At 37.9% G+C, this 26,525-nt stretch overlaps 2 protein-coding genes across 3 annotated transcripts in view; both read left to right on the top strand.

Annotated features, from left to right (window-relative positions):
* Positions 1-8,655: 8,655 nt before the first annotated feature.
* Positions 8,656-26,525, top strand: part of LOC145987342 (uncharacterized) — a 29,091-nt gene continuing 11,221 nt past the window's right edge. Inside the window, exon 1 of one of the 2 annotated variants that reach the window (XM_083121864.1) lies at positions 8,656-8,812. In XM_083121864.1, coding sequence (XP_082977990.1) covers positions 8,749-8,812 — 64 coding nt within the window. In that variant the 5' untranslated portion in view covers positions 8,656-8,748. The remainder of the gene's footprint in view (positions 8,813-26,525) is intronic. The other variant, XM_083121865.1, reaches the window with a different exon arrangement.
* On the top strand, positions 10,964-12,497 carry LOC145986504 (uncharacterized). The gene is given in 5 exon segments (XM_083120585.1): positions 10,964-11,084; positions 11,418-11,605; positions 11,607-11,882; positions 11,884-12,052; positions 12,055-12,497. Coding segments are annotated over 5 exon segments (1,197 nt in total).

The following is a 26,525-nucleotide window of genomic DNA, read 5'->3' as shown; positions in this document are numbered from 1 at the left end:
ATGGTTTTAGGTAGAGAAGAACGGCGCTGATTAAATACATACTTTACAACGTTTACTATACACGTATGGAAGAATATTTTAGCTTTTTCAATTGTAAACATGCCTTTCGTGCTGTATGCACTCGGAAACCACAGACAAAAAAGGCTACTTTGCAAACTCACAGATTATCTTCACATGGCCAAACTTTGCTCTGATTGGCTGTTCCACCGAATCTAGTCGAAGAAGTTAGTAGCAATTAGAACATGTTCTATTCCTCAAAACCAGTCAAGCAGTCAGCCAGGCGGCCATAATTTCTACCTAGAAAGTCAGTTCATCGCCAACTAGGGCATTCCAACTAGAAATCCAGTTCCGTGTGATAGGGGCTTTAGAGAGTCCGGGGCAAGAAGAAATTTCGACCCCCACCCTACCATGGTCGTATTCAGTGGGGGCAAGGGGACCACCTGCCCCGCCCCCTGGAAGACGTGTGATGCAAAGTTTTCAATGAGCTCGCCGTATTCTAGAGACGAGGAAATTCTCTTCTCCATGCATCGTAGTTGATCAAGTAATTTTTGATAAGTTTGGGCTTCGAAAAACTCCCCTCAGCACTAGCTACAGTAACAGGTATTGTCAGAAAAAAATTTAAAGCGATGTACGTGTTTGGAAAGGAGTCTGAAAGATACCCGAATGTATTGTAGGGCTTGTTCTGCTGTTTTAATTTCCTGAGGTAAGAGATCATGGAGAACTTTCAGTTCTGAACATAAATCACTATCATCAATATTGCGATATTCGACATGGCTCAGTGTTATAGGCTATCCAAATCCTTACAGTGTTTGGCTAATTCTTCTTGAGTTACACCCCGTAGTCATGCACCTTCACGCATTGTAAATGTTTCACAAAATTATCAACTTGCTACCTCCCTAAGGTGCAGTTCCTTATATTTATGCCACGGCTAGTATCTACAGGGTAGGGTTCTTGTTAGAAATGAAATTAGACAGTAAGCCTACCAATGGAGACAGTTAATCGATTATATTATATATTTCTTTGTACATGAAGATTATAGTTGAGAACACATGAGAATATATTCATATAGAAGTAATCTGACTTTTACAGAAATTTTAATTGCTATAGTTCTTATTTGCTTGTCGTCACTTTCACATTCACATTCACTTGTGTGGGCTTCCTACGGGATCTGGGTCTTGACTTGGACTTCCTTCTGGACTGGAGCTGGGACTTCCTTCGGGACTTGGACTTCCTTCTAGATCTGGGCTTGGACTTCCTTCTGGACTCAGACTTCCTTCTGGACTCGAACTTATCTTCGTATATCACAGATCTTTTGCTTTATTAATTGCCCTTTTTGAGTCGACTAAATCCCAGAAAGTTTTGCCTTTTCTTTTCCCAATACTAATATCAAGTGCAATCTAATAACCCACCTTGGGGCGTCGATTAGAACGCGCCACTACCTTTACTGTTCTCGACCACAAGTGTAAACTTGGTGCTGCGGTTGACCAAGAGCTCCCAAGTCGGTGCAGCGATCGTGACGCGTATCCACAGATCAGAGATCTGTTATGGACACAAAAATTGGATAATAAACCTCATTTCCAGGAAGCTATCTACTCGGGGCAAGCCTCGGCACCTAGCAACCTGTTGAGTGAGATGAGTCAAGGCAAAATGGATAATAAACTTTTCCTGCTCCCACAAACATAGGCAATAATAAGGCTGGAGAGTTCAATGAAATAACCGATCTCTAATTATGTACAGTTCTGGCTGGAAAGTTCATACGAACTAACCGATCACTGATTTTCGTTTATGTTCGTGTTCTGAGACGAACATTTAGATCAGTCTTTTCACTTCTTTACATTTCACATATACTTGCATATGAGCACCTTGCTAATTTTGCTATCATCTTTATTAATTTGGTCATCTTTATATCTTTTCTTTTTCTTCTTACATTGTATTTTATTATTGTTCATCTTTCAATTTACTTTTACGCCCAAATACACTATCATTTGACTATAATACAGCGATCTTCCTTTTACCTGCCTAGTGCTGCCATCTCTGTTTCACTTTACCAACTATTTACAAGTATTAGGCCTATTGTTTACGTTACAATCTTACAAGGTTTTTTTCTTTTAATATTGTGCATTGTCGATGAAGATAAATACTATATTTTTGTTCTGTATGAGCATGAACTTTACGCGGAGCCTCGGGAGTGTGGCCTAGTTCCCCCCACTGCCCCTTAGGGTAAAAACACAGTGAAGCACATCCCTCATCGCACATCGCCAGAAACTCACGGGGACAAGTTTCTGGTAATTCAAAACCATGGAGTTAAATGGGGAAAAACATAGTGGAGCTCCGCTCATCTCGAAAGGTTCCCAGGAACAAACAAGGTTTGATCTTGGGTCCCTTGTTTCAAGTGGAAGGCTCCGTGATTGGTCCACTCAAGGTCGCTTCTTCCTTTTTTGGAAGACACCCTCTTTTTTCCCCACTTTTTTTTGACAGAGTTGTCGTTTGCATGCTTGTGCGATGGTGTTCAAGGTGCCTGTCCGACAGCCAGTTCATTCATTATACGCTGACATTTTTATGGCTTGACCGGGCTCCGTGCGATGAGCAAGGGTCCTTGTGCCTCACTGTGTTTTCGCCCTTAGGCTGGCTCTGTAAAACAGGTCGCAAAAGGACGGGTCGTAAAAAGACGGGTCGCAAAAGGACAGTATGTCCGAAAGAATGGGTATGCCAAAATATATGGTACCCATGTATTTTCTGATCCAGGGATCCAGGACTGTCTTTGATCCGTGGGCGTAGTTATGCAGGGGCTAGGAGGGCTAAGCCCTCACAGAACAAGACACTAGCCACTCAAACCTTGCGACATTTGCACAAACTAATTAAGGAAAGTGAAACTGCCCAAAACATTAGAAAATTCATCATGAAACTTTACATATGAGAATTAACAATTTATTGATTTATTGTATTACTCTTGTAGTATGACAGCCAAACTTAATGAGAGAAGTTCAAATCAGTGGCGGCGATTGGGTTCCAAAATCGGGGGGAGGAGCAATGTGTCAAAACGGGGGGCGCAAAGACAGTATATTTCCCTTTGTAGATTTAGCATTGTACGGGGGCAAAAGTGGTGAAAGGTGGGGGCAACTGTCCCCCTCGCCCCCCTAATCGCCGCAACTAGTTCAAATTATGTCTTGATGCAGAATACAACAGAAAGTAGGCCCAGGGTGTAATTTGTAGGGGAAACTTCCCTCTCTCAGTCTTGAATTATTTCACCTTATGAATATGAATGACATCCCAACTAGATATACTTATTTCCCACTTACTGAGAATGTAAACTATATTATTTAATCTATCACTCTGTCACTAACACTGAATGTTGTTGATATCAGAATATGTTTTTGTGATTAACAGCATTTATTTTGCAGATGAACTATTGTACATTCCTTTTATGGTATTTTCATTAGTTCTCTATAAAAGTTAAAATGCATGTTCATTTTATGGAGACCATACGTTCCGCACCAGGTTACAAAGTCAGGCGTTGAGCAAACACACTGAGACTATTGAATCTGAGAAAGAATAAGAATGCATAGGAAAAATGTTCATACAAAACCTCTTTGAATGTTATACTTAGTGTCCTTTTGAATTCATCTTAAGCAGGGTTATATAAAAGTTGTTTGGTCGAGAATCTTTGTTTGAAAGTATAGTTTTCAGGATAATTAAAAAAATATCTCACCTAAATTTCAAATTTCTATATTCTTCATGTCATCGTTTATTAGTGAGAACGAGATTCTCAATAGTGTAATAGTACACAATTCCTTATTTCCTTAATTCATTTCTTCAATAGGCATTTTCTTAATATCCGGAAACGTCATAATATTTACAGATCTCCAGTACAGTTCAGTTACGTTTACCGCTATATATGTATGTATAAAAATACACATTATATCATTAATACAGGGAGGTTATTTCAGTCGTTCACCGCCAGAGTGACGGCCGTTCCGCGGACTCTTCATGCAACAGGTCCCGGCAAATTGCGTTCAGGAAGTCCGTAACAGAAACCGCTTGTTTTGTAATGTTTCCACTTTTCACAATTACAGTTACAATTACAATTGAAATAAGCACGTACCTTGTCGCACGGATGCAGGAAAAGGTGTCCTCCCAAATACAAATATTTCTGGCACCTTATTTCTGACATCTAATCTTAGATTAGTCATCGCTACTTTATTCTCAGTTGTCGCGACAGCGCCTGCAGCTTATCGGGGGTTGGGTGAGTTGTCAGCCGCGAGAGGGCGCTTCATACTGCACGTGTCGGCAGTGATGCCAACCGTAGGGACATGTCCCTACGCATAGGGACTTTTCACTAAATTTCGCCCGCGTAGGAACGTAGGGACAGATTTTGCCAAATGAGGGAAAACGTAGGTACTTTTTTCAATCTTGGTAAATTACATTTTATGAATTAGTTTATCTGGATACTTTAGCGAGGAGGAGAAAAAAGAACTAACTAACAGATCTCCATCAGAATTTTGGAACATGTTATCGGTTACCAAAAACTTTCAAGGCAAGTTCCTTTTTGAAAACATTTCCACTCTCGCGAAAATAGTGCTAACATTGCCGCATTCTAACGCGGAAACGGAAAGAATATTTTCAATGTTAAGTGATACAAAAACAAAAAAGGGAAATAAAATGGGACCAAAATTGTTAAAGAATGCAGGAAATACAGCATCACCAACCAACATCTATCTCTTCACAGCAGCAGCATGTATGACTTCAAATAACATAATCAACAGTAAACGACTCAACGTTATTCATTAGGGGTGTGCTGGATTCTTTACTTTAAAAAGTCGTTAATTCTCGACGTTTTCTGCCTTGTAAGTTTCTGGAACTTATCGAAAGTTGTAAGTTTTTATTCTAGAAATGCAAAAACAATCACTTAAAGTGAAAATGACTTGTAAAATTCGAGATTTCCAGTGCTTCGGGAAATTTCGAACATTTCCCGTCCAGAAAATTTTCCGACTTGGTCGGGAAATTGCAAATTTTTCAGTCCCGAATGTCGGGATTTAAAAAAATTACCGTCCCGATCCCGTCCCGACCCAAAAAATTCTGTCCAGCACAACCTTATTATTCATTAAGGCAAGAATTTACAATACCGGACCCTTCTGTAATTTCTATGCTACGTCTTATACTCACGAAATAATTATTCGTGATTATTTATCTCAAGTTAACATGTTGGGGTGAGGGGGAAAAAATGTTCATTAACGTGTAGAAGTTGTAAAATAAGCTTTTCAATTCTCGCAATGATTCTCCGTATACAAGTATGGTAGCCATATTTGTTGATATGAACAAATTAAAATTAGTTACGCTGTCTACAGCGTTGCCACACTGTTGATTTCATACTTGGAGAGCATGGATCGTGTAAGAATGGCGGAAGAGAACAGTAAAAAAGTTGTTAATGTTGTACAGATTGTTAGGTGGAGTGTGCAGGAGGATGGCTGTGGGCTAATTAATAAACTTATGGATTTCAGTATATTGCCCAAAGAACGTGCTTACATGTGACAGCGACAATCACGATGTAGAAGAACTGATTTGATTACAGGTAAATTTGGCAACAGTACATCAATCATAAAATTGCAGGATACGAAAATGGCGTCTTCGATGATGAACGTTTGCCGTTAAAGTGCTACGAAAATAATATTTTTTATCGGTTCGTAATCACAATTACCGCAAAACCATTCAGGAATAGCCCCACTGACCATTCTCGGTAAGTTTAGGTTAAGTTAGGTTAGGCAAACATAGTTAAAATTTGGGCTCGAAAAAAACATGCACGGGTAGCCCAACAAACCATTGACGGATAGCCCCACGAACCATTCAGGTACGGTTAGGTTAGGTTAGGATAGGCAAACATAGTTAAAATTTGGGGTCGTAGTAATATCAGGAATGTATATTTCGTTTTTTAAGTATTGGAAACACAAAATCTTCCGGTAAATAATAAGCAATCGTGCCGATCGCGGACCACTCAATGTCACTTATTTTGCAATTTCTACACGTGACCCCCCAAATTTTAACTTCAAATTCGTGATTAGGAGGCCTCAATTAGTGAGTATGCGAAATATTACAAAAAATCGGGGAGAGGTCCTGTATTGTAAATTCGCTCCTTCATTAATTGTGGAAGCACCGAGCAGAAAGATTTGGTAAGTAAATGTGTATATTTTATCTTCTGTTTGCATGCTCATGAGGTGTTTTTTTTTTAGTCACTTTACTTGGCGTAGGGACATTTGGTCAGTTGTAGGGACATTTTGACTACGTCTGTAGGGACATTGCCGAAAAATGGTTAGCAACACTGTCGGCTACCAGACGTCAGTGTACGTTCATGTTCACTTCTGTTCATTTATCAGTACGCGTGTTGCTTATACTGTGTTATTGTAATGTGCTTACTCGTGGCCAGTGCTTTATTGTGTGTTAATTGTTATTCATTCATTACTTATGTCGTTAAACAAATATAGTCTTGAACATAGAGTTTTTATGTACGATAATTACGTGAAAACGAATTCTTGCAGAAAAGTGGTCAGGGATTACGATAGACAGGATCTCTTGAACCTAAGAAACGTGTTGTATTGCTGTTGAAGGAAGTCATTTTCAACATCTCTTATAACACAGGAGGTTAGTGATCATCATTATTATTACTTTTAAATATCATTTTACGCTTTCGGTTTGCTTTATGCGCCGGGATGCTGTCTTCCCTTTCTGTCAACTGAGGATAAAGTAGCGATGTCTAATCTAAGATTAGATGTCAGAAATAAGGTGCCGGAAATATTTGTATTTGGGAGGACACCTTTTCCTGCATCCGTGCGACAAGGTACGTGCTTATTTCAATTGTAATTGTGAAAAGTGGAAACATTACAAAACAAGCGGTTTCTGTTACGGACTTCCTGAACGCAATTTGCCGGGACCTGTTGCATGAAGAGTCCGCGGAACGGCCGTCACTCTGGCGGTGAACGACTGAAATAACCTCCCTGTATATATTTTATAAAGATAGAACGTTGCTCGTTAAATGTTGGCAAAACTGATAGGTTCCTGTTCATTCTTGTCTTGCTTCTGATTTGCAAATAATAGGCAGTATTGGACTAAGATCTGAAGAAACGAAACTCAGGATGGTGTTAATTCTGTTCTATTTGATATAAAGATTAGATATTAAACAATAACGTTCAATTATAATCGTGCATAGGTAAAAAATAAAATCTGCATGCAAGGTTTTAATTAATGGACACCAGTTATTAATTATATTCCGACAGCTCTTGACGAACATCTATTAGATTATGAAGATAGTAAATCCCTATGATAAAATCAGAAATCGGACCCTGTGTTCATTTTCAGTTGTCGGAGAGACCTACGCAAGACAATATTCCCTAACCTGCGCAAAATGCTGAACATTGTACAGTGTCTGCCAGCCATTGTCTTCGGCTACAACTGAATGGTCATTTTCTGCAATGAAACGTATTAAAAAATGTGTCAACCATGGGGCAACGCAGATTTTCTTCCTTGGCACTCTTGAACACACAAAAGGAATTTGGTAGTGGACCGACAGCGATTTTTCAGGAATTTATACAGAAGTCCAAAAAACAACACTTCTATTGAAGTTTTAGGTAAGACAATTATGTAATTGGTGTAATATCTTATAGTTTTGTCACGGACATAATTGCAAGTGGTTCTCAGTTGTACAGAAATCAAGGAAATTTAAATTTGTGCTATTCCATTACCTATGTAGATAGGGCTTTGAAATGCTTTGCTGCATTTATAATTTGTTCATTACCATGAACACATGATTCCCCATTAATCATTAATATAATAAATGGCAATTAATATTCTAATACATTCAAATTATAGCTTCTTCATTTCATTCTAAAGAATGGGTTCTTTAATAAATTAATACCATCTTTAATAGTGTATTTATTCCTTTCATAAAAGTGACAGTCGAAAATCAACATGCGCAACGATGTCCCGCGCATGACATGAGTGTTCTTTGGATTTATTTCATCGTATCATAACTCATCCTTATCGGCGCGATTAGCCAAAACCCGAAGAAAAGCGACGTTAAATAACAAAAATAAAATCAACATCAATGCAATTCCTTTTTTCATTATTTGGATGTGATGATGTGTGATCACCTATTTTCCAAGGGGACTGCTCACGATGATTTTCGTAATGGATAAAAGCATGATTATTGTTAGCCCCAGTCCCCCCCCCCCAGCCCCCTTTTCCCTAAGTGAACGGACGAAACTACGCCTATGCTTTGAACATCAATGCCTTCTAGTGCTCGTGTCTTTTAGGTTTCGAGCTAAATTATCACTTCCACTGAAATATCCAAATTCTTTGGCTGCATTAAAACAACACTGTCGTCTATGGGCTCGGTGTGTGATGGAGGGGGGAAACATACTCCATGCTTTAAAGCATTTCCAAGTGTTGAGGTCACCGCACGACACTGTTTTCAGCTGTATTTTTTTAAAATTAAAATTAATGGAAAATGTGTTTTGCAAAACGTTGACAGACACCTAGATATAAATAACAGGATTTTGCGACTTCAGCAAGCTTAAAGATATCTTAGGCAAAAATTGTGAGAAATTGTTATCTCTGATTAAGTTATCGCTGTTATCGATCGTTCTTGTGACGATAATGGAGCAGAAACAAAAAGTGTTACAAAATATCTGACACAAGCGATAGACAAGAATTTTGCATTGTCAGTGAGATTTCCGGACAATTATTGCCACCACCACCACCATGGGCAACCGAATTTTTGTACTATTTACCATCCTGTTTTGTGTTTCAACGTTACAAGCTACCGGTAAGCATAGATTCTTAAGTTATCCAGCACTTCATTGCGTGGAACAGGGCTTCAATCGCTTAGAAATCGTGATTTGCAAGCAAATACAGTACAACATCTTCTTGTAGATATTTTTCTCCATTTCACATACACAGTGTTTTGTTTGTCGTTTGTCACTTAATTTGCATAACAAAAGATTGGTTGCCTCCCCCATGGCGCAGTGGTAGCGTCATTGCCTTGTAATCAAGGGGTCCCGGGTTCGATACCCGGTGGAGGCACAAGTGGTTCGGATCCCACTTTAAACTGTAGGTCCAGTCCCGATTAGCCTTACTGTGCATAAAGTGGACTTAAAACACCAACTCAAACCAAAAGATTGGTTGATTTATTAATAGTTTGACTGAGCTTTTCTGCCACTTTTGGCTAATCGCGAAGATGGTGATAAGAAGAGCATAGGCGTGCGCAGACAAAATTATTTTGGAGTGCCTTAAGGGAAGTGTGAATTTCCTATCTGGACAATGTTAGCCTAATTATCAAAACTTCATGTTTCCTTTTTTTCAACAGAAATGAAGATGAAATTTCAACATTATAGTCTGAGTATTCGTTATAATTTTAAAAATGGAAAGTAATCAATTGAAAATCAATATCCGTACAGAATAACCAGCTCTAACAAATGTAATTTAATACAAGACTATCTCTACAGGCAATATTATTTTAATGGTCGTTTCTACCTTTTGATTTTTTGAACACACATTAGGGAGTGCCCAGCCATGAGCATGCCTATGAAGATCAGATGGATGAAGGGACAATCGCAAACATATGGGGGTTATTCCTGAGTAAACAAAAAATAATCGATCAGGCAATTCGATTATCGCAGGTACAATATGAACTTCCGATTTGACCTAATTCCCAATATAAGCAAGTGGATTCAGATTACCTTCGAGCTTATTTTGTTACAAAAGATCGCATATAGACTGAATCGCTTGAAATTTGGAAGCGATAGAAAAAAACAAAAGTATCTGGAAAAAATTGAGAAGTTTCCGGACGCTTTAGATGCAGATATAAGAAGGGTGCGAAATAATTGAAAACTGGTGGGGGGGAGAAAGTTCTTAATCTACAAACCTCCCCTCCCCTACAAACATATGTGTAAATTATACGATATACATATTTGTAATGTTATTAAAAGAAAAATTAAATTACTCAATTAAAAATGTATTATTATTATTTACGTAAAGGAAATTAATTTACTACTTTTGTACGTACATATCAGATATTGTAAAGCAGCTAACTAATTCCTTTACTAACTGGTTAAAGATGTTAAGTTATGAAATAGTTGAACTGGTTTAATATGTGTAAGTTTTTGTTTAGTTTGTGCTTTATGTTAACATATATCAATTATATTTCATAGTTATTATTTTCTGGCATCCTTGTTTTACTTCTATTGTGCGTATTGATGTAGATTTGTTAATGATCTCTTGAGAGAGAAAAAGCATTGAACACTCACAACTACACTAATTTGTGTATGTATTCGATATTATTCTTACAAGGGAGGTTATCTAAGTGTCCCCCTCCGATTGTCATGAAACGTGGCAGGTGTATAGAGTGGTCCAAAGGAAGAAATACGTGTTTTTTTGTTTCGGCTAAAAAACTGTCTTAGGGCGCAAACTCCCCCCTCAAATGTCAAGATGAAGACAAATTGAAGTTGGGATCTGACCCCTGTGTCCCCCTCCGATTTCCATGAAACTTGGCAGGTGTATAGAGGGCCCAAAGGAAGAAATACGTCTTCTTTTCTTTCGGCTAAAAAAACTGGCAGATATACAAGTAGAGCATTTGAGATATGGAGTGCATATCACTGGCAAACACAGCTATCACCGACGAGACGAAGAAAGGCAAATATGCCACGCGAGAGCATACAATGTGACAAAATGTGTTACATAACGCACTATGAATGCTTGACACAAATCATGTGCAACGCATCTACCACGACGTATCACCGATGGGCAGTCTGTCAGGAGATACCTCACAAGGAGAGGAGATAAGAGTAAGGAAACGTGAAATGGTGCAATTATCAGGTGTGCTGTAGTGGGATGATATGAATCCAACTTCCGTATGTGTGACCCCGTATATAAAGGCTCACAGAAGAAAATATAGACAACCGTTCTGTATGGAGGTACCATGTTGAATGTAGTGAATGTGGTCACACTTTTAATACAGGCATTTAAAGCCAGTAGCCCATCTCCTTTAACAGCAGAGGAGGCATATGTCGCAGACATTGTGAAGGACGTCATTGAAAGATGTACCGAATAACCTGCGTACATCGTTGAATTTGCTACTTCCTTGGACTTTGACCAGCAAGACGATACGTACGCACACGCTTTGGAAGATACAGATGATGACACGGAAGAAGACGATACCGACTATTGTTCAACACATACTGTATCCATTGGATATAAACGAAGAGCAGATGAATTTTGCAGGATTGGACAGAAGCGACGTTTGTCTCTGACCACCGTGCAAAATCAGTATAAGAAGGTTACCTCAACACGGTAACTACGAAGATGGGAAGAGCAGGTACGTGCAGGAGGAACACGGAAAGAAAAGCTGTGTCAGGTTTCCAAATACATTTTAGACAACTTTAGTGATGCCGTGCAAGCAAAGGTTCCAATTCATGATATCGATATTCGGAGATGGGCTCTGCAAGCTAAAGCTGAATTGGACGTTCCTCGGTTTACAGCGTCACGGTTTTGGCTTTGGAAATTCAAGAAAACACATCACATCGTGTCCCGGAAGGTCACCAAATTCGTTACACGCACAGCTGCTGGCAAATGGGGAACATGATCAGAACGAACGTGACGGCTTTGTGGATACTGTTAAATCATGTATTGCACAGTACTCTGTCGCAAATGTGTTTAACTCTGATCAAAGTGGTTTTAATTTAGAAATACACAGTGGTCGCACCCTAGCTATTAAGGGAACGAAGAAAGTGGAAACTATTGTGCAATCTGTTGCATCCACAACACACAGCTACACCATTCAACCAATTATTTCGGCCGCGGGAGAGGTGTTGTCTCCTCTCTTTCTTGTTCTGATGGAACCTGGTGGGTACCTTTGGACCCTATGTCAACCGAACACTGTTCCGTCCAGCAAATGTGTTCATTGAAGCCTCTACATCGGGGAAATTGACAACAAATCACTTTAAGACCTGGCTTAAGGAGGTGTACTTCCCAAACACAGGTGATTTCGGTGCTCTGCTATTGGATTCGTGGAGGTGACATCCCGAGACAAAAACATTACTCTGTTGACAATACCTAAAGGATTGACTGGCACTCTCCAACCATTAGATGTGTATGGATTTAGGATTTGGAAAAATTTCGTGCGATGGTTTTCCGATCTTGTCCTGTTACTACACAGTGACATTAATCTCCACCTACGCAATAACATTATCAAACTACAATCACTCACACATAACCATTTGTCCTCACCCAGGTTTCGACATGTCTTCCAATACGCATGGTATAAGAGTGGATATCTTCCCGAAAGGCCACCTCCATTTGAGAATCCGGTGCCATTCTGTTTTGGTGGTGACAGTAATCCGATATGTGATGTTTGTGGTGCAGTGGCAGTAATAAGATGTGCAAGGTGTAACCGAACATTATGTTTAAATCATTTTTTTGAGGAGTACCATTACTGTGACGAGTATGTACATTGACACCGTGGAAGCAACAATGGGGGCGGTTTTCAATGTGATGCATGGGTGCTTGTCTTTACTTTGTGTTGGCAGATCGGTTACCATAACGTTGTTTCGTGTTACTTTCTGGTGGTAATAAATGTCTTATACATGCTGTGTATTCATCTATGGAACTATCCTCTTGTGTCCTTCGCTATGGATATCACCTATATGATATCAAGGTCATGCTTGATAGGGTTATGGTTCCCGTGTGCGGCTATTTTGATGCTCCGTTCGTTACCCTGCTTTGGTCCGTCTATTGTTATGCCCATGCCTATCCGGGAACAACGGTGTCTATGAATTCGGCATCTCTGTACAATTGCACTGCGTTTGGTACCGACAATCCTACAGTTCTGTGCTATGTGTGTTCCAATTATAGTTATATGAGCCTGTTCTTCCTATGCCAGATTTACGTGGTTTCGGAGTCAGATCCCCACTTCAATCTGTCCTCATCTTGACATTTCAGGTGGGATTTTAACCCACAAAAACAATTTTTTAGCCAAAACAAAAAAACAGGTATTTCTTCCTTTGCCCCCCTCTATACGCCTGCCACGTTTCATGGAAATCGGAGGGGGACGCAGGGGTCAGATCCCCACTTCAATTTGTCCTCATCTTGACATTTCAGTTTTTTTTTACCCCCTAAAACAATTTTTTAGCCGAAAGAAAAAAACAGGTATTTCTTCCTTTGCCCCCTCTATACACCTGCCACGTTTCATGGAAATCGGAGGGGGACACAGGGGTCAGATCACCACTGTAATTTGTCTTCATCTTGACATTTGAAGGGGGAGTATTGCCCCCCTAAAACAGTGTTTCAGCAGAAACAAAAAACACGTATTTCTTCCTTTGGGCCACTCTATACACCTGCCAAGTTTCATGCAAATCGGAGGGGGACACAGGGGTCAAATCCCCACTTCAATTTGTCTTTATGTTGACATTTGAGGGGGGAGTTTGCCCCTAAAACCGTTTTTAGCCGAAACAAGAAAACACGTATTTCTTCCTTTGTGCCCCTCTATACACCTGCCAAGTTTCATGGAAATCGGAGGGGGACACAGGGGTCAGGTTCCCACTTCAATTTGTCTTCATCTTGACATTTGAGGGGGGAGTTTGCCCCCTAAAACCGTTTTTTAGTCGAAACAAAAAAAAACACGTATTTCTTCCTTTGTGCCCCTCTATACACCTGCCAAGTTTCATGGAAATCGGAGGGGGACACTTAGATAACCTCCCTTGTTAGTACAGTATATTTTAAATTAAAAGTAATTGCTTATCTTTTGTTTGTTATTCCAAAAACTCTCCCCCCAGGAAATTTTTGGTGGGGGAATTTTTTGAGGCCAAGATTGGTGGTGGGGGTAAATCCCCCCTGGATTTTGCACTCTGGAAATAAGGGACAATAATACTAATATTTTCCAAGACAATGTTGATCTGCTACAAACAGTTTCGTGTTAAGACTTCTGCAGGTTGAAATAAAGCTTACATAAATTATAACCATTGAAATACTTCAATTTTACAAAAGTATTTTTTTTAAATTTTCGACATTGTGTACTCAAACACAGCCCCTTTAACTTTATCATATGGCTTAGAGATAGCGTCGTCAGAAATTTTTGTAGGGGGTAAAGGCCAGTAATAAAAGTAGAATAGTAGAAATAATAATAATAATTACAACTGTTATAAATATTATTATACAATACATAATTACTAATTACTAAACTAATGGAATAAACACATTTTATTCGAAATTTATTATTATTATTTATTTGTTAATGCTACTCGATTCACAAGCCGAGTGCATATCCAGCACAACGGTTACAATACTGAAATGCGCAGTTATTGTATTTTATTATTAACTTTTGCAAGTGTCGTTCAAGAAAGGACTTTAGAAGTTAGTAAAAATTTCACTAGTAATAAAGTTTACATTGATTACTTTAAATTAACTTAAAATTATATTTTTTGGAATTCTGAATGATGATAAACAGTTCCAATTTTTAAATATAGTCAACACATGTGCGTTTGACAATTATAATTTTCGAAACATGGAAAATATTTTCATTTGATTTACTCCGGTGATGTAGTGTCGACTATAGCCCATTCCATCGTGTTTGCGTCCAGTCTTTTCGCTTTATTGCCTGAATCCACTGATTTTTCCGTATCGGATCCAGGCCCGTAGCCAGGCAGGGGCCAGGGGGGCTGAGCCCCTCCTGAAACTGCCGTCAGCCCCCCCCCCTGGCACTGAGGTCAGCCCCCTTGACATTAGGTAAAACTATTTTGTATAATTTGTTTGCAGTGAAGGGTGAAAATGTAGACAGCAGATATTATTTTGCTCACAACTTTAGTAGTGTAATTGGTGATAGGATGAGGACAAAAATCATACAAATGAAGAGCTCATATGATTAAACAGATTGATTTGGCTATACTTAAAACTATGTCAAGATGTCTATATGAATCAATTGGCCAAGTGTGGACACAGTTGAATCTAAAGAATCTTGAGCCCTAGTGTACAAATGAAGAATCACACAGTGTAGAAATGAAGAGCTCATATGATTAAACAGATTGATTTGGCTATACTTAAAACTATGTCAAGATGTCTATATGAATCAATTGGCCAAGTGTGGACACAGTTGAATCTAAAGAATCTTGAGCCCTAGTGTACAAATGAAGAATCACACAGTGTACAAATGAAGAAACATCAACAGATTGATTTGGCCATGTGTGCAAAAGCTGAATCTGTGAGTCTGTTGTCTGTGAGCCTGCTAAAGATATAGCCTTCTTGATATTGTTATGGCTGCACTTAAAACTAAGCCAAAAATGCTCATAAAAGCTACCCACACCCATGCACCCACATATATTTACTTCCGGTCCACTTCCGGTCTACTTCCGGTTTAAGTTCAGAGAATTAATATGTTACCTGGAATATGCTCAATATTTTAATTGGACACCAGGCCCAACTTGCATATCTAGTACAAAGACAATGTAATATGCAGAGGCCTTCTAGAATTGCTCTGTGACTCTCTCATTTCTTACATCATAAACATATGATTTTTCACCTATAAGAATAACACTACATATGGTGTCATCAGGGAGTGTATCATGGAATTCACAGATAATTTTAATGTTTGTCCTGTCATTAACCACAACTTGTTTCCTTTTTGAAGTGTTGATGACAAACATGGGTCTCTGTGCTTTGAATTCATCTGGTCAGTAGTGACCCTTTTGTATGCTGTAAATGCCTCGTATAATTTAAGGAAATCATCCTTGGACATGTTTAAATTATAATTTTCTCTAGGAAACACCTCATTTCTGCCATTTTTAAGATATATGTTCTTGATGTTGCAGCTATCAAATTTACTTGAATTTTTTTCCTGATTATTGTGTCTTCCAGTCTGAAACAGTACCACCACAAAATCTGGCATGTCATATTGTATACTGGAGAATGAGTTTGTAGCATCAAATTCATAATAGCTTCCAGTGGCAGGCTTCTGCACACATTGATATGTATAAAATTGTAAAGGCACCTGTGGATTTTTTAATATATCTGCTTTGTATTTAAGAGCATAACTGGCTTCATATTCAACAACTGGAATTCTTAGCTCCATAGTCTGAATAAGGCATTTGACCTCATCAGGTAGGGTATTAGGCAGAGCTTCCCCTGTAGAGTTTAATGTACTGTACCTCATCAAAGCATTATTATCATTGGCAGCTCTTCTAAATGTAATTCTTAAACCACCCTTCCACATAATATCTTTGTAATCTGAGAAGAATCCTGGCAACAGGCGCATGGGGAACAATACTGTGTGGCTCTTGGATAATATTTTATCACCAGCCTCAAATCCACCTATTTTGTAGTATGAGGCCTCGGTCTTGGATAATTTTAGTGTGGCCAAAGCTGTAGAGGTAATGCCAGGGTAATCTACTCTGTTTATAACAACACCATGTTTTCTGATCTCAATTTCAGAGAACAGATGTGGCACAAAATTGTCTACCAATCTTATATTTGAATTTGCCGGATAATCTGTACCATCGAGCTTTACAACATCATATTTGATGTATAGGTCTGCTCTGTGAGGGTGTATAAAGCCATCTCCTACATCAAGATCAACCTCAATCTCTGTGTTGGGTTGATTTAAATTTGCAAAGGTCCTCCTGTTTGGGGGGAATGATTGTAGCTCATAACTCTCAATATTTTCCATTTTATTTTTATTTAAATATTAATTTCTATGATAGCAGTTGTTGTGGCTCCAGCAAAATCAACTAATTCTTCTTTTTCATTAGTGACCATCAACTCAATGTAATATATTCTATTATGGCACACAGGAAAATATAATGTTGGTGATGGAGTGTAGATGATCGGTTCCATAAATTCAGAGTTAGGTTTGAATGTTGCAATGATGCCAGTTTGTTTGTGAGTGCCTATGCCATCTGATTTGGTGATCATACCCTCGGCCACATTACAGTGAAATTAAGAGTCTCTATGGCTAAGAATTTAGGTATATTAATAGCAGTGTGTTTGATGGCTGGTTCAAGTTTTGTGTTGTTCTCAAAGCCTAACAGCTCTCCTATAGTACCCAGATCCACTGTTTCTGTAGCAGACACAATCTCTACTCTGTGAGTGACAGAATTTTGAGTTAACACTATACCTCTGGGTAACTGAGCATTTAGAGTAGATAGATTATATTGCCCTGGAGTGATGACAATTTTTTGATCACCAACTGCAATTGTGTTGTTGTGGTGTGTAATATTAGGGATCAAGTACATGCCATAAAATGCTCTGAGAGCTATTGTTTTGGGATACACCATATCATCATGTAATCTAAGTTTCAATATTGAATTTTGGCTGGTGAGATGGAATACCCCCATGATGCTTCAGATACCACAGGGCCTCTTGAAAATCTTCAATTGATGGTTTATTTATTTGAGACAGATATCTAAGAACAGATAAACACAGATGTCCACAATTAACATCTTTGAAATTTTGAACACGGGCATTATTGTAATAAAGATTAGTTGATTTTAGATATTTTAATAAATTTTCAGGTGGAACACCTCCAAATGAATCAAACACAAATGCCTCATCTTTTAAATATTTAAGATAACAGATCCAGTGAGTGCCCTGATTTTTGTTCTTATCCAAATTAACTATGGCACACTCTTTGTTGAGTGGTTGTTCTGGTAAAGAATCAGACATGTACACACCTCTAAAATTTTTGATGCCCAGTGGCTTGATTAAAGCTTCAATATCTTGGTTTGTAAGCGGCTCTTGTTTTTTTGTAAACTTATTCATGGTTCTCTTAACACTCTTGCCTTGTTTCTCCATGGCCAGATTATGGCGCTTCAAATCATCTAATTCTGCCTTATTCTTCTTGGCATCTATTACTGTTTTTGCTATAGCAGCTGATCCCCCAGCCAAGCTCCCCACAGCACCAAGTGCTGCTAAGATGGCCGGGATACTAAATATGAAGCCCCCTGTATGCAATTTTTTCCTGGAATGCTGTAATTTTTTTAATTGAGGGGTACTAAGTAATAATTTCATACCATGGCTCTTGGCAAGACAAGAAATTTTTATCTTGCGCTGCTTTTTGGTTAGAAGGCTATCAATAGTTTTAAGAGATTTAAGACCTGCATAAGGTATCTGATACATAACACCCTTGGCCTTCATCCTAGGTTTATTATATATATATATTCTGGGATTACATAGCTTAATTAAGTGGCTTAAATTTATTTAATTTATCACAACCCCCACCCCAGTTTTTGTTTGGTGTTCATAGCTATGGTGGTCCCCAATGCTGCTATTCTCTCACTTAAAGAAGCATCTTTGCTTACAAATCTACCAAATGCAGCTTCTTCTAATTTTTTGTCTGCCACATGTCTCTTGTCAAGATCAGAATGTGTGTTGTATGCTATGTCATGGTCTCTACAAGCAGCATCTAGAGGATTAACACCAGGGTCACCTCTGTTTAATCTATGGTCCAATTTTGTGCCTGGACCACAATACTGATAGCCTGGTATGTGTAGTTCAAATGGCAGCTTGTTTATGATGTCATTAACCAGCCCCCGACCCTCAGAGATATTCCAAAATTTAGGTGGTAGAGTATTAATAATTTTTATAAGATATCCAATCCCCTTAGTGTCATTAACTATAAAATTAGACAATTTGGTGCTTATCATGTCCATAATTCCAACCTTTTCATTGTAAAAATTGTGGTTGCCAGCATTTTCCTCCCCAGCTATCACCAGCAACCTATCTACAAGTTTCCTGACATCATCAACCATACAAATTCTTTAGGCAGGGTGTTGTATTGTTTGATCCCACTACCAGTCTTGATCTGTGACCATATGGGCTTGATTAAGTTGTTGTATTTTGCTCCACTGCTAGACTTGACTCTTTTTTGTGTGGGATCATTGTTCTGGTATAGAGCATCTGATTTTATTAATATTTCTTTGTAATGCTCATAATCTTGATCTGTATAGTTGCCAGGCCTTTTCCTAGTCATCAGTTCCCACAATCCAGGTGTGCCAGGGTACTTAACAAAAGCACCTCTTTCTCCAAGATGAGATTCTGAATATACAATTAGATCATCTCCCATAAATGTTACTCTGAAATTGCCAATTCTATGTATGATGCTACCATCATGCTCTGTGTCAGCATATAAACCAAACACCTCATCTTTGTTGTCTTTAGGTGTGCTTAAATATTTTTGAGCAAGAAGACCCAATTCAATAGGATCCTGAGTAGCTTCAATTCTTCGAGGAGCAACAGGACTAGGTGTATGAATACTAGAAAGTGGGATGATTGGATAATCTAATATGTTCCTAGCAGCTACAGGTACAAGCTCTGTGATCAAATTTTGATTTTGCTCTGTAACAGTTTTGATATTTTTATCTAATTCACTAATAGCATCAATAATAGGCTGTTCTGTTTGCTTGTGTTGTTCATAGATTCCTCGGTTCTCTGATTTCCATCCCTTAAATCTTTTTACAAGATAATCTCTTAATTTAAGATCATCAATGATTGGCCTTTTCATGGTTATTTATATATGTTTCAATGTCTAGAAAATTGTTGATTTTATTTCTGTATTTACCACTATTGGGTTTCCTTGTCATATCAATTGTGACAAACCCATAGCTGTCCTGATTCCAGCACCTACTGCAAAACTTGGAAAAATCATTGTAGCTCAAGTCCCCACCTACATATTCATCATGTATGTGTTTGAGGTTGGTATGATCTTGATGAGACACACATATAAAATTGCTGTTGTCTCGGATCAGCTGCTTCGGTATTTTAGAAAAAGTCTGTGCCAGGTAGAAGCAACCTATGTTTTTGTGCCGCCCCTGTGTAAAAAAATTTCTAACCTTGTTTTGATTATCCAGTATAATGTCATCAAACACAACAACAGAATTATCGAGACATTCATGGAGTGGATTAACATCTGATTCAAAAGTGGCTATATCCAGTCCATCATATAGCTTCATCAGCTGCTGATATTTTAATTGTTCCAAGCTCTTAGAGAAAACATACAAGTGCCTGTTTTCCCAATCTAACCAGTTGGGTGCCAATAAAAAAATTATAAATCATTAGTGTAGTTTTACCACAAGCCGATGGCCCAACAATAAGACATCTAATATTATCAGGCAGCAGCTTTCCATTTCTCTTATTCTGCTGTTCAGACTCTGGTAGTCTCTTTATAACATCCCAGGTGTTCTTAGTATCACTTTGTCTGCCTGGATCCAGCTGTGTTCTGGAAGTCCTAGCCATTTCACCAGTATCTTTTTGCCTTTTCTGCGGATGATTTTCTCTATCAGATATGTGTCAGGCTGCTTAGTTTTGTTGAGTTCTTCTTCATAAAACCTGCCTTTGAGAATTTCTCCTCGGTGATCTTTTATTATATATGTGTTAGGGGTCACAGGTTTAACTTGAACCACTGTAAATAATTCAGTGCTCCAGTTTCTGGTAAAGCCTCTTTTGAATAAGTGCTTATATTTGCTGATTCTTACTTGATCACCAACCTTGTATTTGGCTTTTCTTGTTGTTGGCTGGTATCTAGGATAATAAACAGTACTGATCAATTTTTGCTCATCAGATGAAGTTACCTCAGAGGGCTTCATGTTGATTGTGGAATGGACCGAGTTGTTATATCTATCTAAAAGTTCCGGTAGGATACTGAGCCATTTATAATTACCTTGAAGGGTAAATTGTTTATACATATGATTTTTTAGGGTTTTGTTGAATCTTTCTACAATAGAGGCCTTGAGATCACTGTAACTCGAGTAATGTTGTATTGACTGGCTTTTAATAAATTGTTGGAACACCAAATTATAGAATTCTTTGCCATTATCTGTTTGTAAATAGCGCGGTGATCTTCCACTCTGATTGATGATTGTCCTGAAGGCTTCTGTAACACATGCTCCAGCCTTGGATTTGAGTGGCACAGCCCAGGCATATTTTGAAAATGTGTCTATGACAGTGAGTAGATACTTGTAGCCCTTGTTGATCTTGTCTAAGTTTTTCAGCTGTCCACTTGCCATCTCAACCAAGTCACACTGCCATAAATCATCTATGCCTTTTGTAACCACTGGCAGTCTCTTAAAATTATGTCTGGCTTGTCTGTGTAATTCATCAACAATAATTTGTCTAGACATAGTATGTAAACAAGAATATTGCAAATATGGGATGTTCAGCAGCTGATACTACAGGATTTTCTAAATATAATTTGTCTCCTATTTGTATATTAAATTCCAGAGAACCATCATCTTCAGCATAAGATGTTTCTAATGTATTGGGGTCTGTAAAATCCTCCAACTCTACACTGGTGACTTTTGGTTTGTTGTCAGCATTTGTTATTGATAAGGTAGGGTAGTGGTGTGCCTGTGGTTGTAGCCAATATTTGATCTTGATTGGTCTAAGTGTGCCCCCAACAAAAAACTGGTAATAAAATTGTGCAGGGGACAGCATATATATTTTGCCACCTGGTGTAAATGGTGAATCATATTCTTTGTTGGGGATACTGTACAATTCAAGAATTACTGTATGTTTAGGATTCTCGATTAGGTCAGTTATTTCTTTTTCTGTTGTAAGCAATCTGCTTGTTACAGATTCAAGGTGCTCATTGATAGTCCTAACAATCTCATCGTGCCCTGGTTTAATTCTTATGTCCACAGCAAGTTTCTTGTATTGTTGTACAATCTCTTGAAGATGTGTGGCAAAAACAGACAAAGCATTTGCTTGGTTGGATTCCATGGTCCCTAGCTGTTGCTTGATGTTGGCTACAATTTGCTGTAGATTTTCAACAACTGCCAATTTTGAATTTTGATCAGTAAGATCATGGACTTGTCTTCTGATATCCTCAAACAAGGCATGCAATTCATTAATATGTTGATTAGTTGGTAGAGTGGCCACTGTCTGAGTAAGTTGTTTGATCTCTGTCTGGATATTCTTGATATCTTCTGATTTCAATATGCGATTCACAGCTCTCTTAATATTTTTAAGTTCCTGTGATGTAGGCAGATTTGATACAGTATTCTGCAAAGATTCAAGTGCCAATTTCACATCATTTAATTCAGAAGCATCAGCCACACTACGCATAGCATCTTGAAGCAGGGTTATGTCTGCCTGAGTAGGTGTGGATTGTTGTAAAATTTCAAGTTTTGTTTGGATATCATCGATCAAGTGATGAAAATGAGATAGCTCAGATTCAGTGTTGAGGTTTTCAAGTTTGGTGATTTGTTGCTGAACACTGACAAGGGTATCTACAATACCAGGCAGGCGAGATTCTAGAGTTTCTTGTACATTTGTCAGATCACTTTGCACTGCTGCTATTGTACCCTCAAGATGGCTTATGGTACTCTGAATTTTTCCAAAATCTTCATATGTTTCAAGTTGCAGCTTGATGTTGGCAACACTACGAGTTATAGCACTCAGAGCATCAGAAGATGGCAAGTTGTTCATAAAATTTTCAAGTGTCTCAATTTTTTCTTTAACCTCAGCTATGGCATTGTTCAAGGGGTCCAGATTAGGTATCTGTAGTGATTGAATCTGTTCCTTTAGAGTGGAAATTACTAGATCAAAATCTTCTTGTGATTTTATGCTTTTGACAATTGTTTGGAGCTGTGCCTGGACATTATTAATCTCCTCTTCCAATTGTTGTTTCAATTGCTCAGAGTTGTTAGCCTGAGTCTTAAATTTGGCTTGAAGAGCTACTACAGCCTTCTCTAAACTTTGAAAATTATCTAATGTGGCCAAGTCAATATATTTTTGAAGCAGCAATTTTAGTTCTGAATCAATTTTAAGAAGAGGGTCCATGCATTGTGATTGTAAATTTGTAATTTCTAGTTGAAGACTGGCATTGAGTGTGGTTTGTAAAGCTTGTAAATCACTTCTTAATTTTTTGACTCTGACATCAAGCATCAGAATCTCATCACTGAGATCTTCATGCCTTGTATGGCCAAATATATCATTAGGCATTTTTGTTTTAGTGGTTATTTATTATAAAATATCTAATTGTTAATTCTATAAAAAAAGGTATAAGCTTGTCATAGGATCCTGGGACCTCAATATATAAGCAGTCACCAGCAGAAACAGTATATACAGTGCCAGAAACCATGTTTGAGTGCTTAATTCTATAAATATTTCTCCCTATTGAAATCTTGACATTACCCTCGGGGGTTGTAATAAATTGTAATTGACCACCTACAGGTAATTGGTAATGATTTAAATTATTGTTAAATATGTATAATGTTTTACCTGTTTTATCATCAACATCTGTAAGTATGCTGTTCAGATGAATAATTAACAAACCACTTAGTTTAGATATCATAGATTGTATATCAGAAGAGGGTGCAGGTCCATAATAGCCTGTTTTTTGAACCCAAATAAGTTCATTGGCATGTTTATTTATTTCAAATCATGCTCTGTAATTGGGCATTGATTACCACTTTTCAAATCACAATGACCCCATGGTAGAGTATGTATGCCACATGACAAAATACATCTCTTATCATCATGTGGGTCCATAGCAATTTTTCTTACAACATTTGTAGTCAACAAGTGATCCACACTCTGGATTCTGCATTCTGATGTTCTGATTAAACTCTGGGTTTTGAGGCAATTTTTGTAATCTTCAAATTCAAGCTCTTTGTCCACAGTTACTCTGCCAATGCCCTTGGCTTTTTTGACAACAGCACCACTACATGTTTCAAAACTATACATCTTGGCCCTTAACCCAGCAAATCCTACAATAACATCACCAAGTGTCTCATCTTTTAACTTGCCAGGCACCTTTTTGTTGTGGGGTTGAATCTTTGTATGTTCACTGGTATCAAAATATTCAAGCAATGCAGGCTGTGACATATCTTGATAAACATCTTCTGTCTGAATATCAAGAATAAAACTATCTGTGTCCATGTACATCAGCTTCACACAATCACCATAAATAGGATTCAACACATCATAATAGAGCTCCAGCATGTGTAATTTGGCCAATTCCAATATCACAGCCCATACATAAATAGGCTTATCAAACTTAATCTTTGTTTTTTTCATGTTGAAGAGTGCCATATTTTCATCATAAATTCTTCTGTAGTTGAAATTAGGCTTTGCTATCAATTTTTTGCTCTGGCTGGGGTCAGTAATTAATTTAACATCAGTATGTTTTCTGACATTTTCTATGGTTTTGCCATACACTGAATTTACCATCAATTTAAACAGGGTCTTATCAAATTGGCTCATTGCAGATGTTCGAAGCTCTGTGTTTGTATCAATATATGGTTTCAACCATCTTGAGTGCCTGAACCTCAAAACTTTGCCAACTTTGGTTACTTGAACACCATGATGCATCAGGAACTGGAGGTTTTTATAATATATGACATAGCACTGTTTTGGCTCTAGAGTCATCATGAGCTTCTTCTGTTTAGAGCCAGGTGAACACTTAACCTCAGGAATTGGGGGCAGATCAGAAAATTTGTTGTGTAAATCATCAGGAATTGTCAGATCAACTTCTAAGAACAGGCCATAGTTACTGTCATCAAAATCCTGAAGATCTTCAATATTGAAATCTTCAACCCACTCAAGCCCTGCATATGGCAATTTATCCATCATAGCATAACCATACAGGCTGTGAACATTGCACCATGCCTCCTCTTATACATTGCTCCATAAACAGATACATATCTTGATCTTGGATCAGATCCAATTGCATTTTAGTGTTCAAAAACATTGCAGACCATGCTAGGCCTGGAGCACTGCAGAAATACATTGGATCCAGGTTATAATTTTCCATCGATGATTTTCTAAATGCCTGAAGTATATCAGCTAAGAGGGTCACATCAAGTTTTAAATATGCCTTATGATAATCACCAAATGTCTGGCATTTTAAATTGTTCCACATCAACTGGGCATGGTGATAATCATCATCAGTGATTCCAGATGCCCTGAGTTTACTGTAGAATGCTTGTTGTGGTGGCAGAGAACACTCATCAAATTTAGAAAAATCTGTAACATAGTCATATGGGTATACACCCTTCCGCCTAATTAATTTCAGGTCCTGATTTGGAAACAAAGCACATGTGATTTTGAATTGATCATCAGATAATTGACTGGCCAGAGTGGCAAGGCTAGCTGACAGAATTCTGTAGGAATCAAGAAATCTTAAGTGAATGGGAACACCATTAACTTTAATTATCTTGCTAATAGCAATATATTTCTCATCATTTTCTGCTAAAATATTTAAATTCTGCTTCTCAAACCCCTCGTACCGGATCAGATGATGGAAATCATAATTAGATGCACCATGGCAAAATATAGGGACAAATTTTGGTCTCTGGATCTTAATATTACAGCTATTACACAGGGCCATTTTGAATTTACCATCTGTATGAGAATGGTGATGCACCTTGATATTTGTATCTGAAAATTCAGAATCACATACCGGGCATTTTTCTGCATTGTTGAAATCTTCAATCTGATCCTCTGTTAAAGGCAACATAGGTTTTGATTTTAATAAGACATTAGATGCTATGTCATGGCATTCATTTTCTATTCTATGTGCAAATTCTTAGATGGCATCTGGTCCCATGTATAAATATTCTTCACTAACAACACCATCCTGTACAACAACATAATAAAAACTAGAAGGCTCATGTAACTGGTATGATGTAATTGAAGATTCATCAGGATCTGGGCTGCAGAATGCAAGGGGTTTGAGGTTTGATTCAAAATCACAGACTATATATGCTGGGTGTTCCAACAAGGCTTCTAATTTTTTGAATTTGGCATTTTCATTTGGCTTAGGCATAACCATATGAACAGGTTTATGGTTGCCACAATATTTTAAATGTTCAATTAACTTGTTTTTAGCAATTTCTGCATTTTGTTCCCGAACCCCATTTATTATTTTGCTACCATCAAATACAGTCAAACATCTTCTGCACAACTTGAATATTGTATTGGATTTGTCTAGTTGTTTTCTGACTAAAGCTTCAAGACTGTGTATCAGAGTGTAATGGTGTGTGTCATCCCCTTCAATTAAGAGCAGATCAATCGGAACAGCAGAATCTTCATCAAGTGTACTGATTCTGAGAGGTGCTATCAAGCAATTGCCACGGCCAGTAGAACAAATAAATACATTAATAGATAATTGTTTACCATTGATATCCCTGGCCTTTTTTTTCAAATTTATCAATATTCTGAACAGACATTGGATATTCTAAGCCCTCCATAGCATCATCAAAATTGTGTTCATATTGTTTATAATAACTTATTCTCTCAGGATGCCTTAAAACTGGATACAAAGCAGCTAAAATACACCACAGAAATCATTTCTCATCATTATTTTCTATGTTAACCACGGCTTTCTTGTTTTTAATATTGGCAGGTAATGGCAGATACATAGAGCTTGTGTGGAGTTCCACATAGGCTCCATCCCGATTCTTTTGCTGCAAATTCAGAGTGTTTAATATTCAATTGCTCTATCAAACTGCTTATTATTTTGTCTAAATTTGCATTTGAATATACAGCTACAGTTTCTG

This window comes from Lepisma saccharinum, chromosome 4 (assembly GCF_977018435.1).
Source record: "Lepisma saccharinum chromosome 4, izLepSacc3.1, whole genome shotgun sequence".
NCBI lineage: Eukaryota > Metazoa > Arthropoda > Insecta > Zygentoma > Lepismatidae > Lepisma > Lepisma saccharinum.
This window is presented reverse-complemented; position numbering and strand designations above follow the sequence as displayed.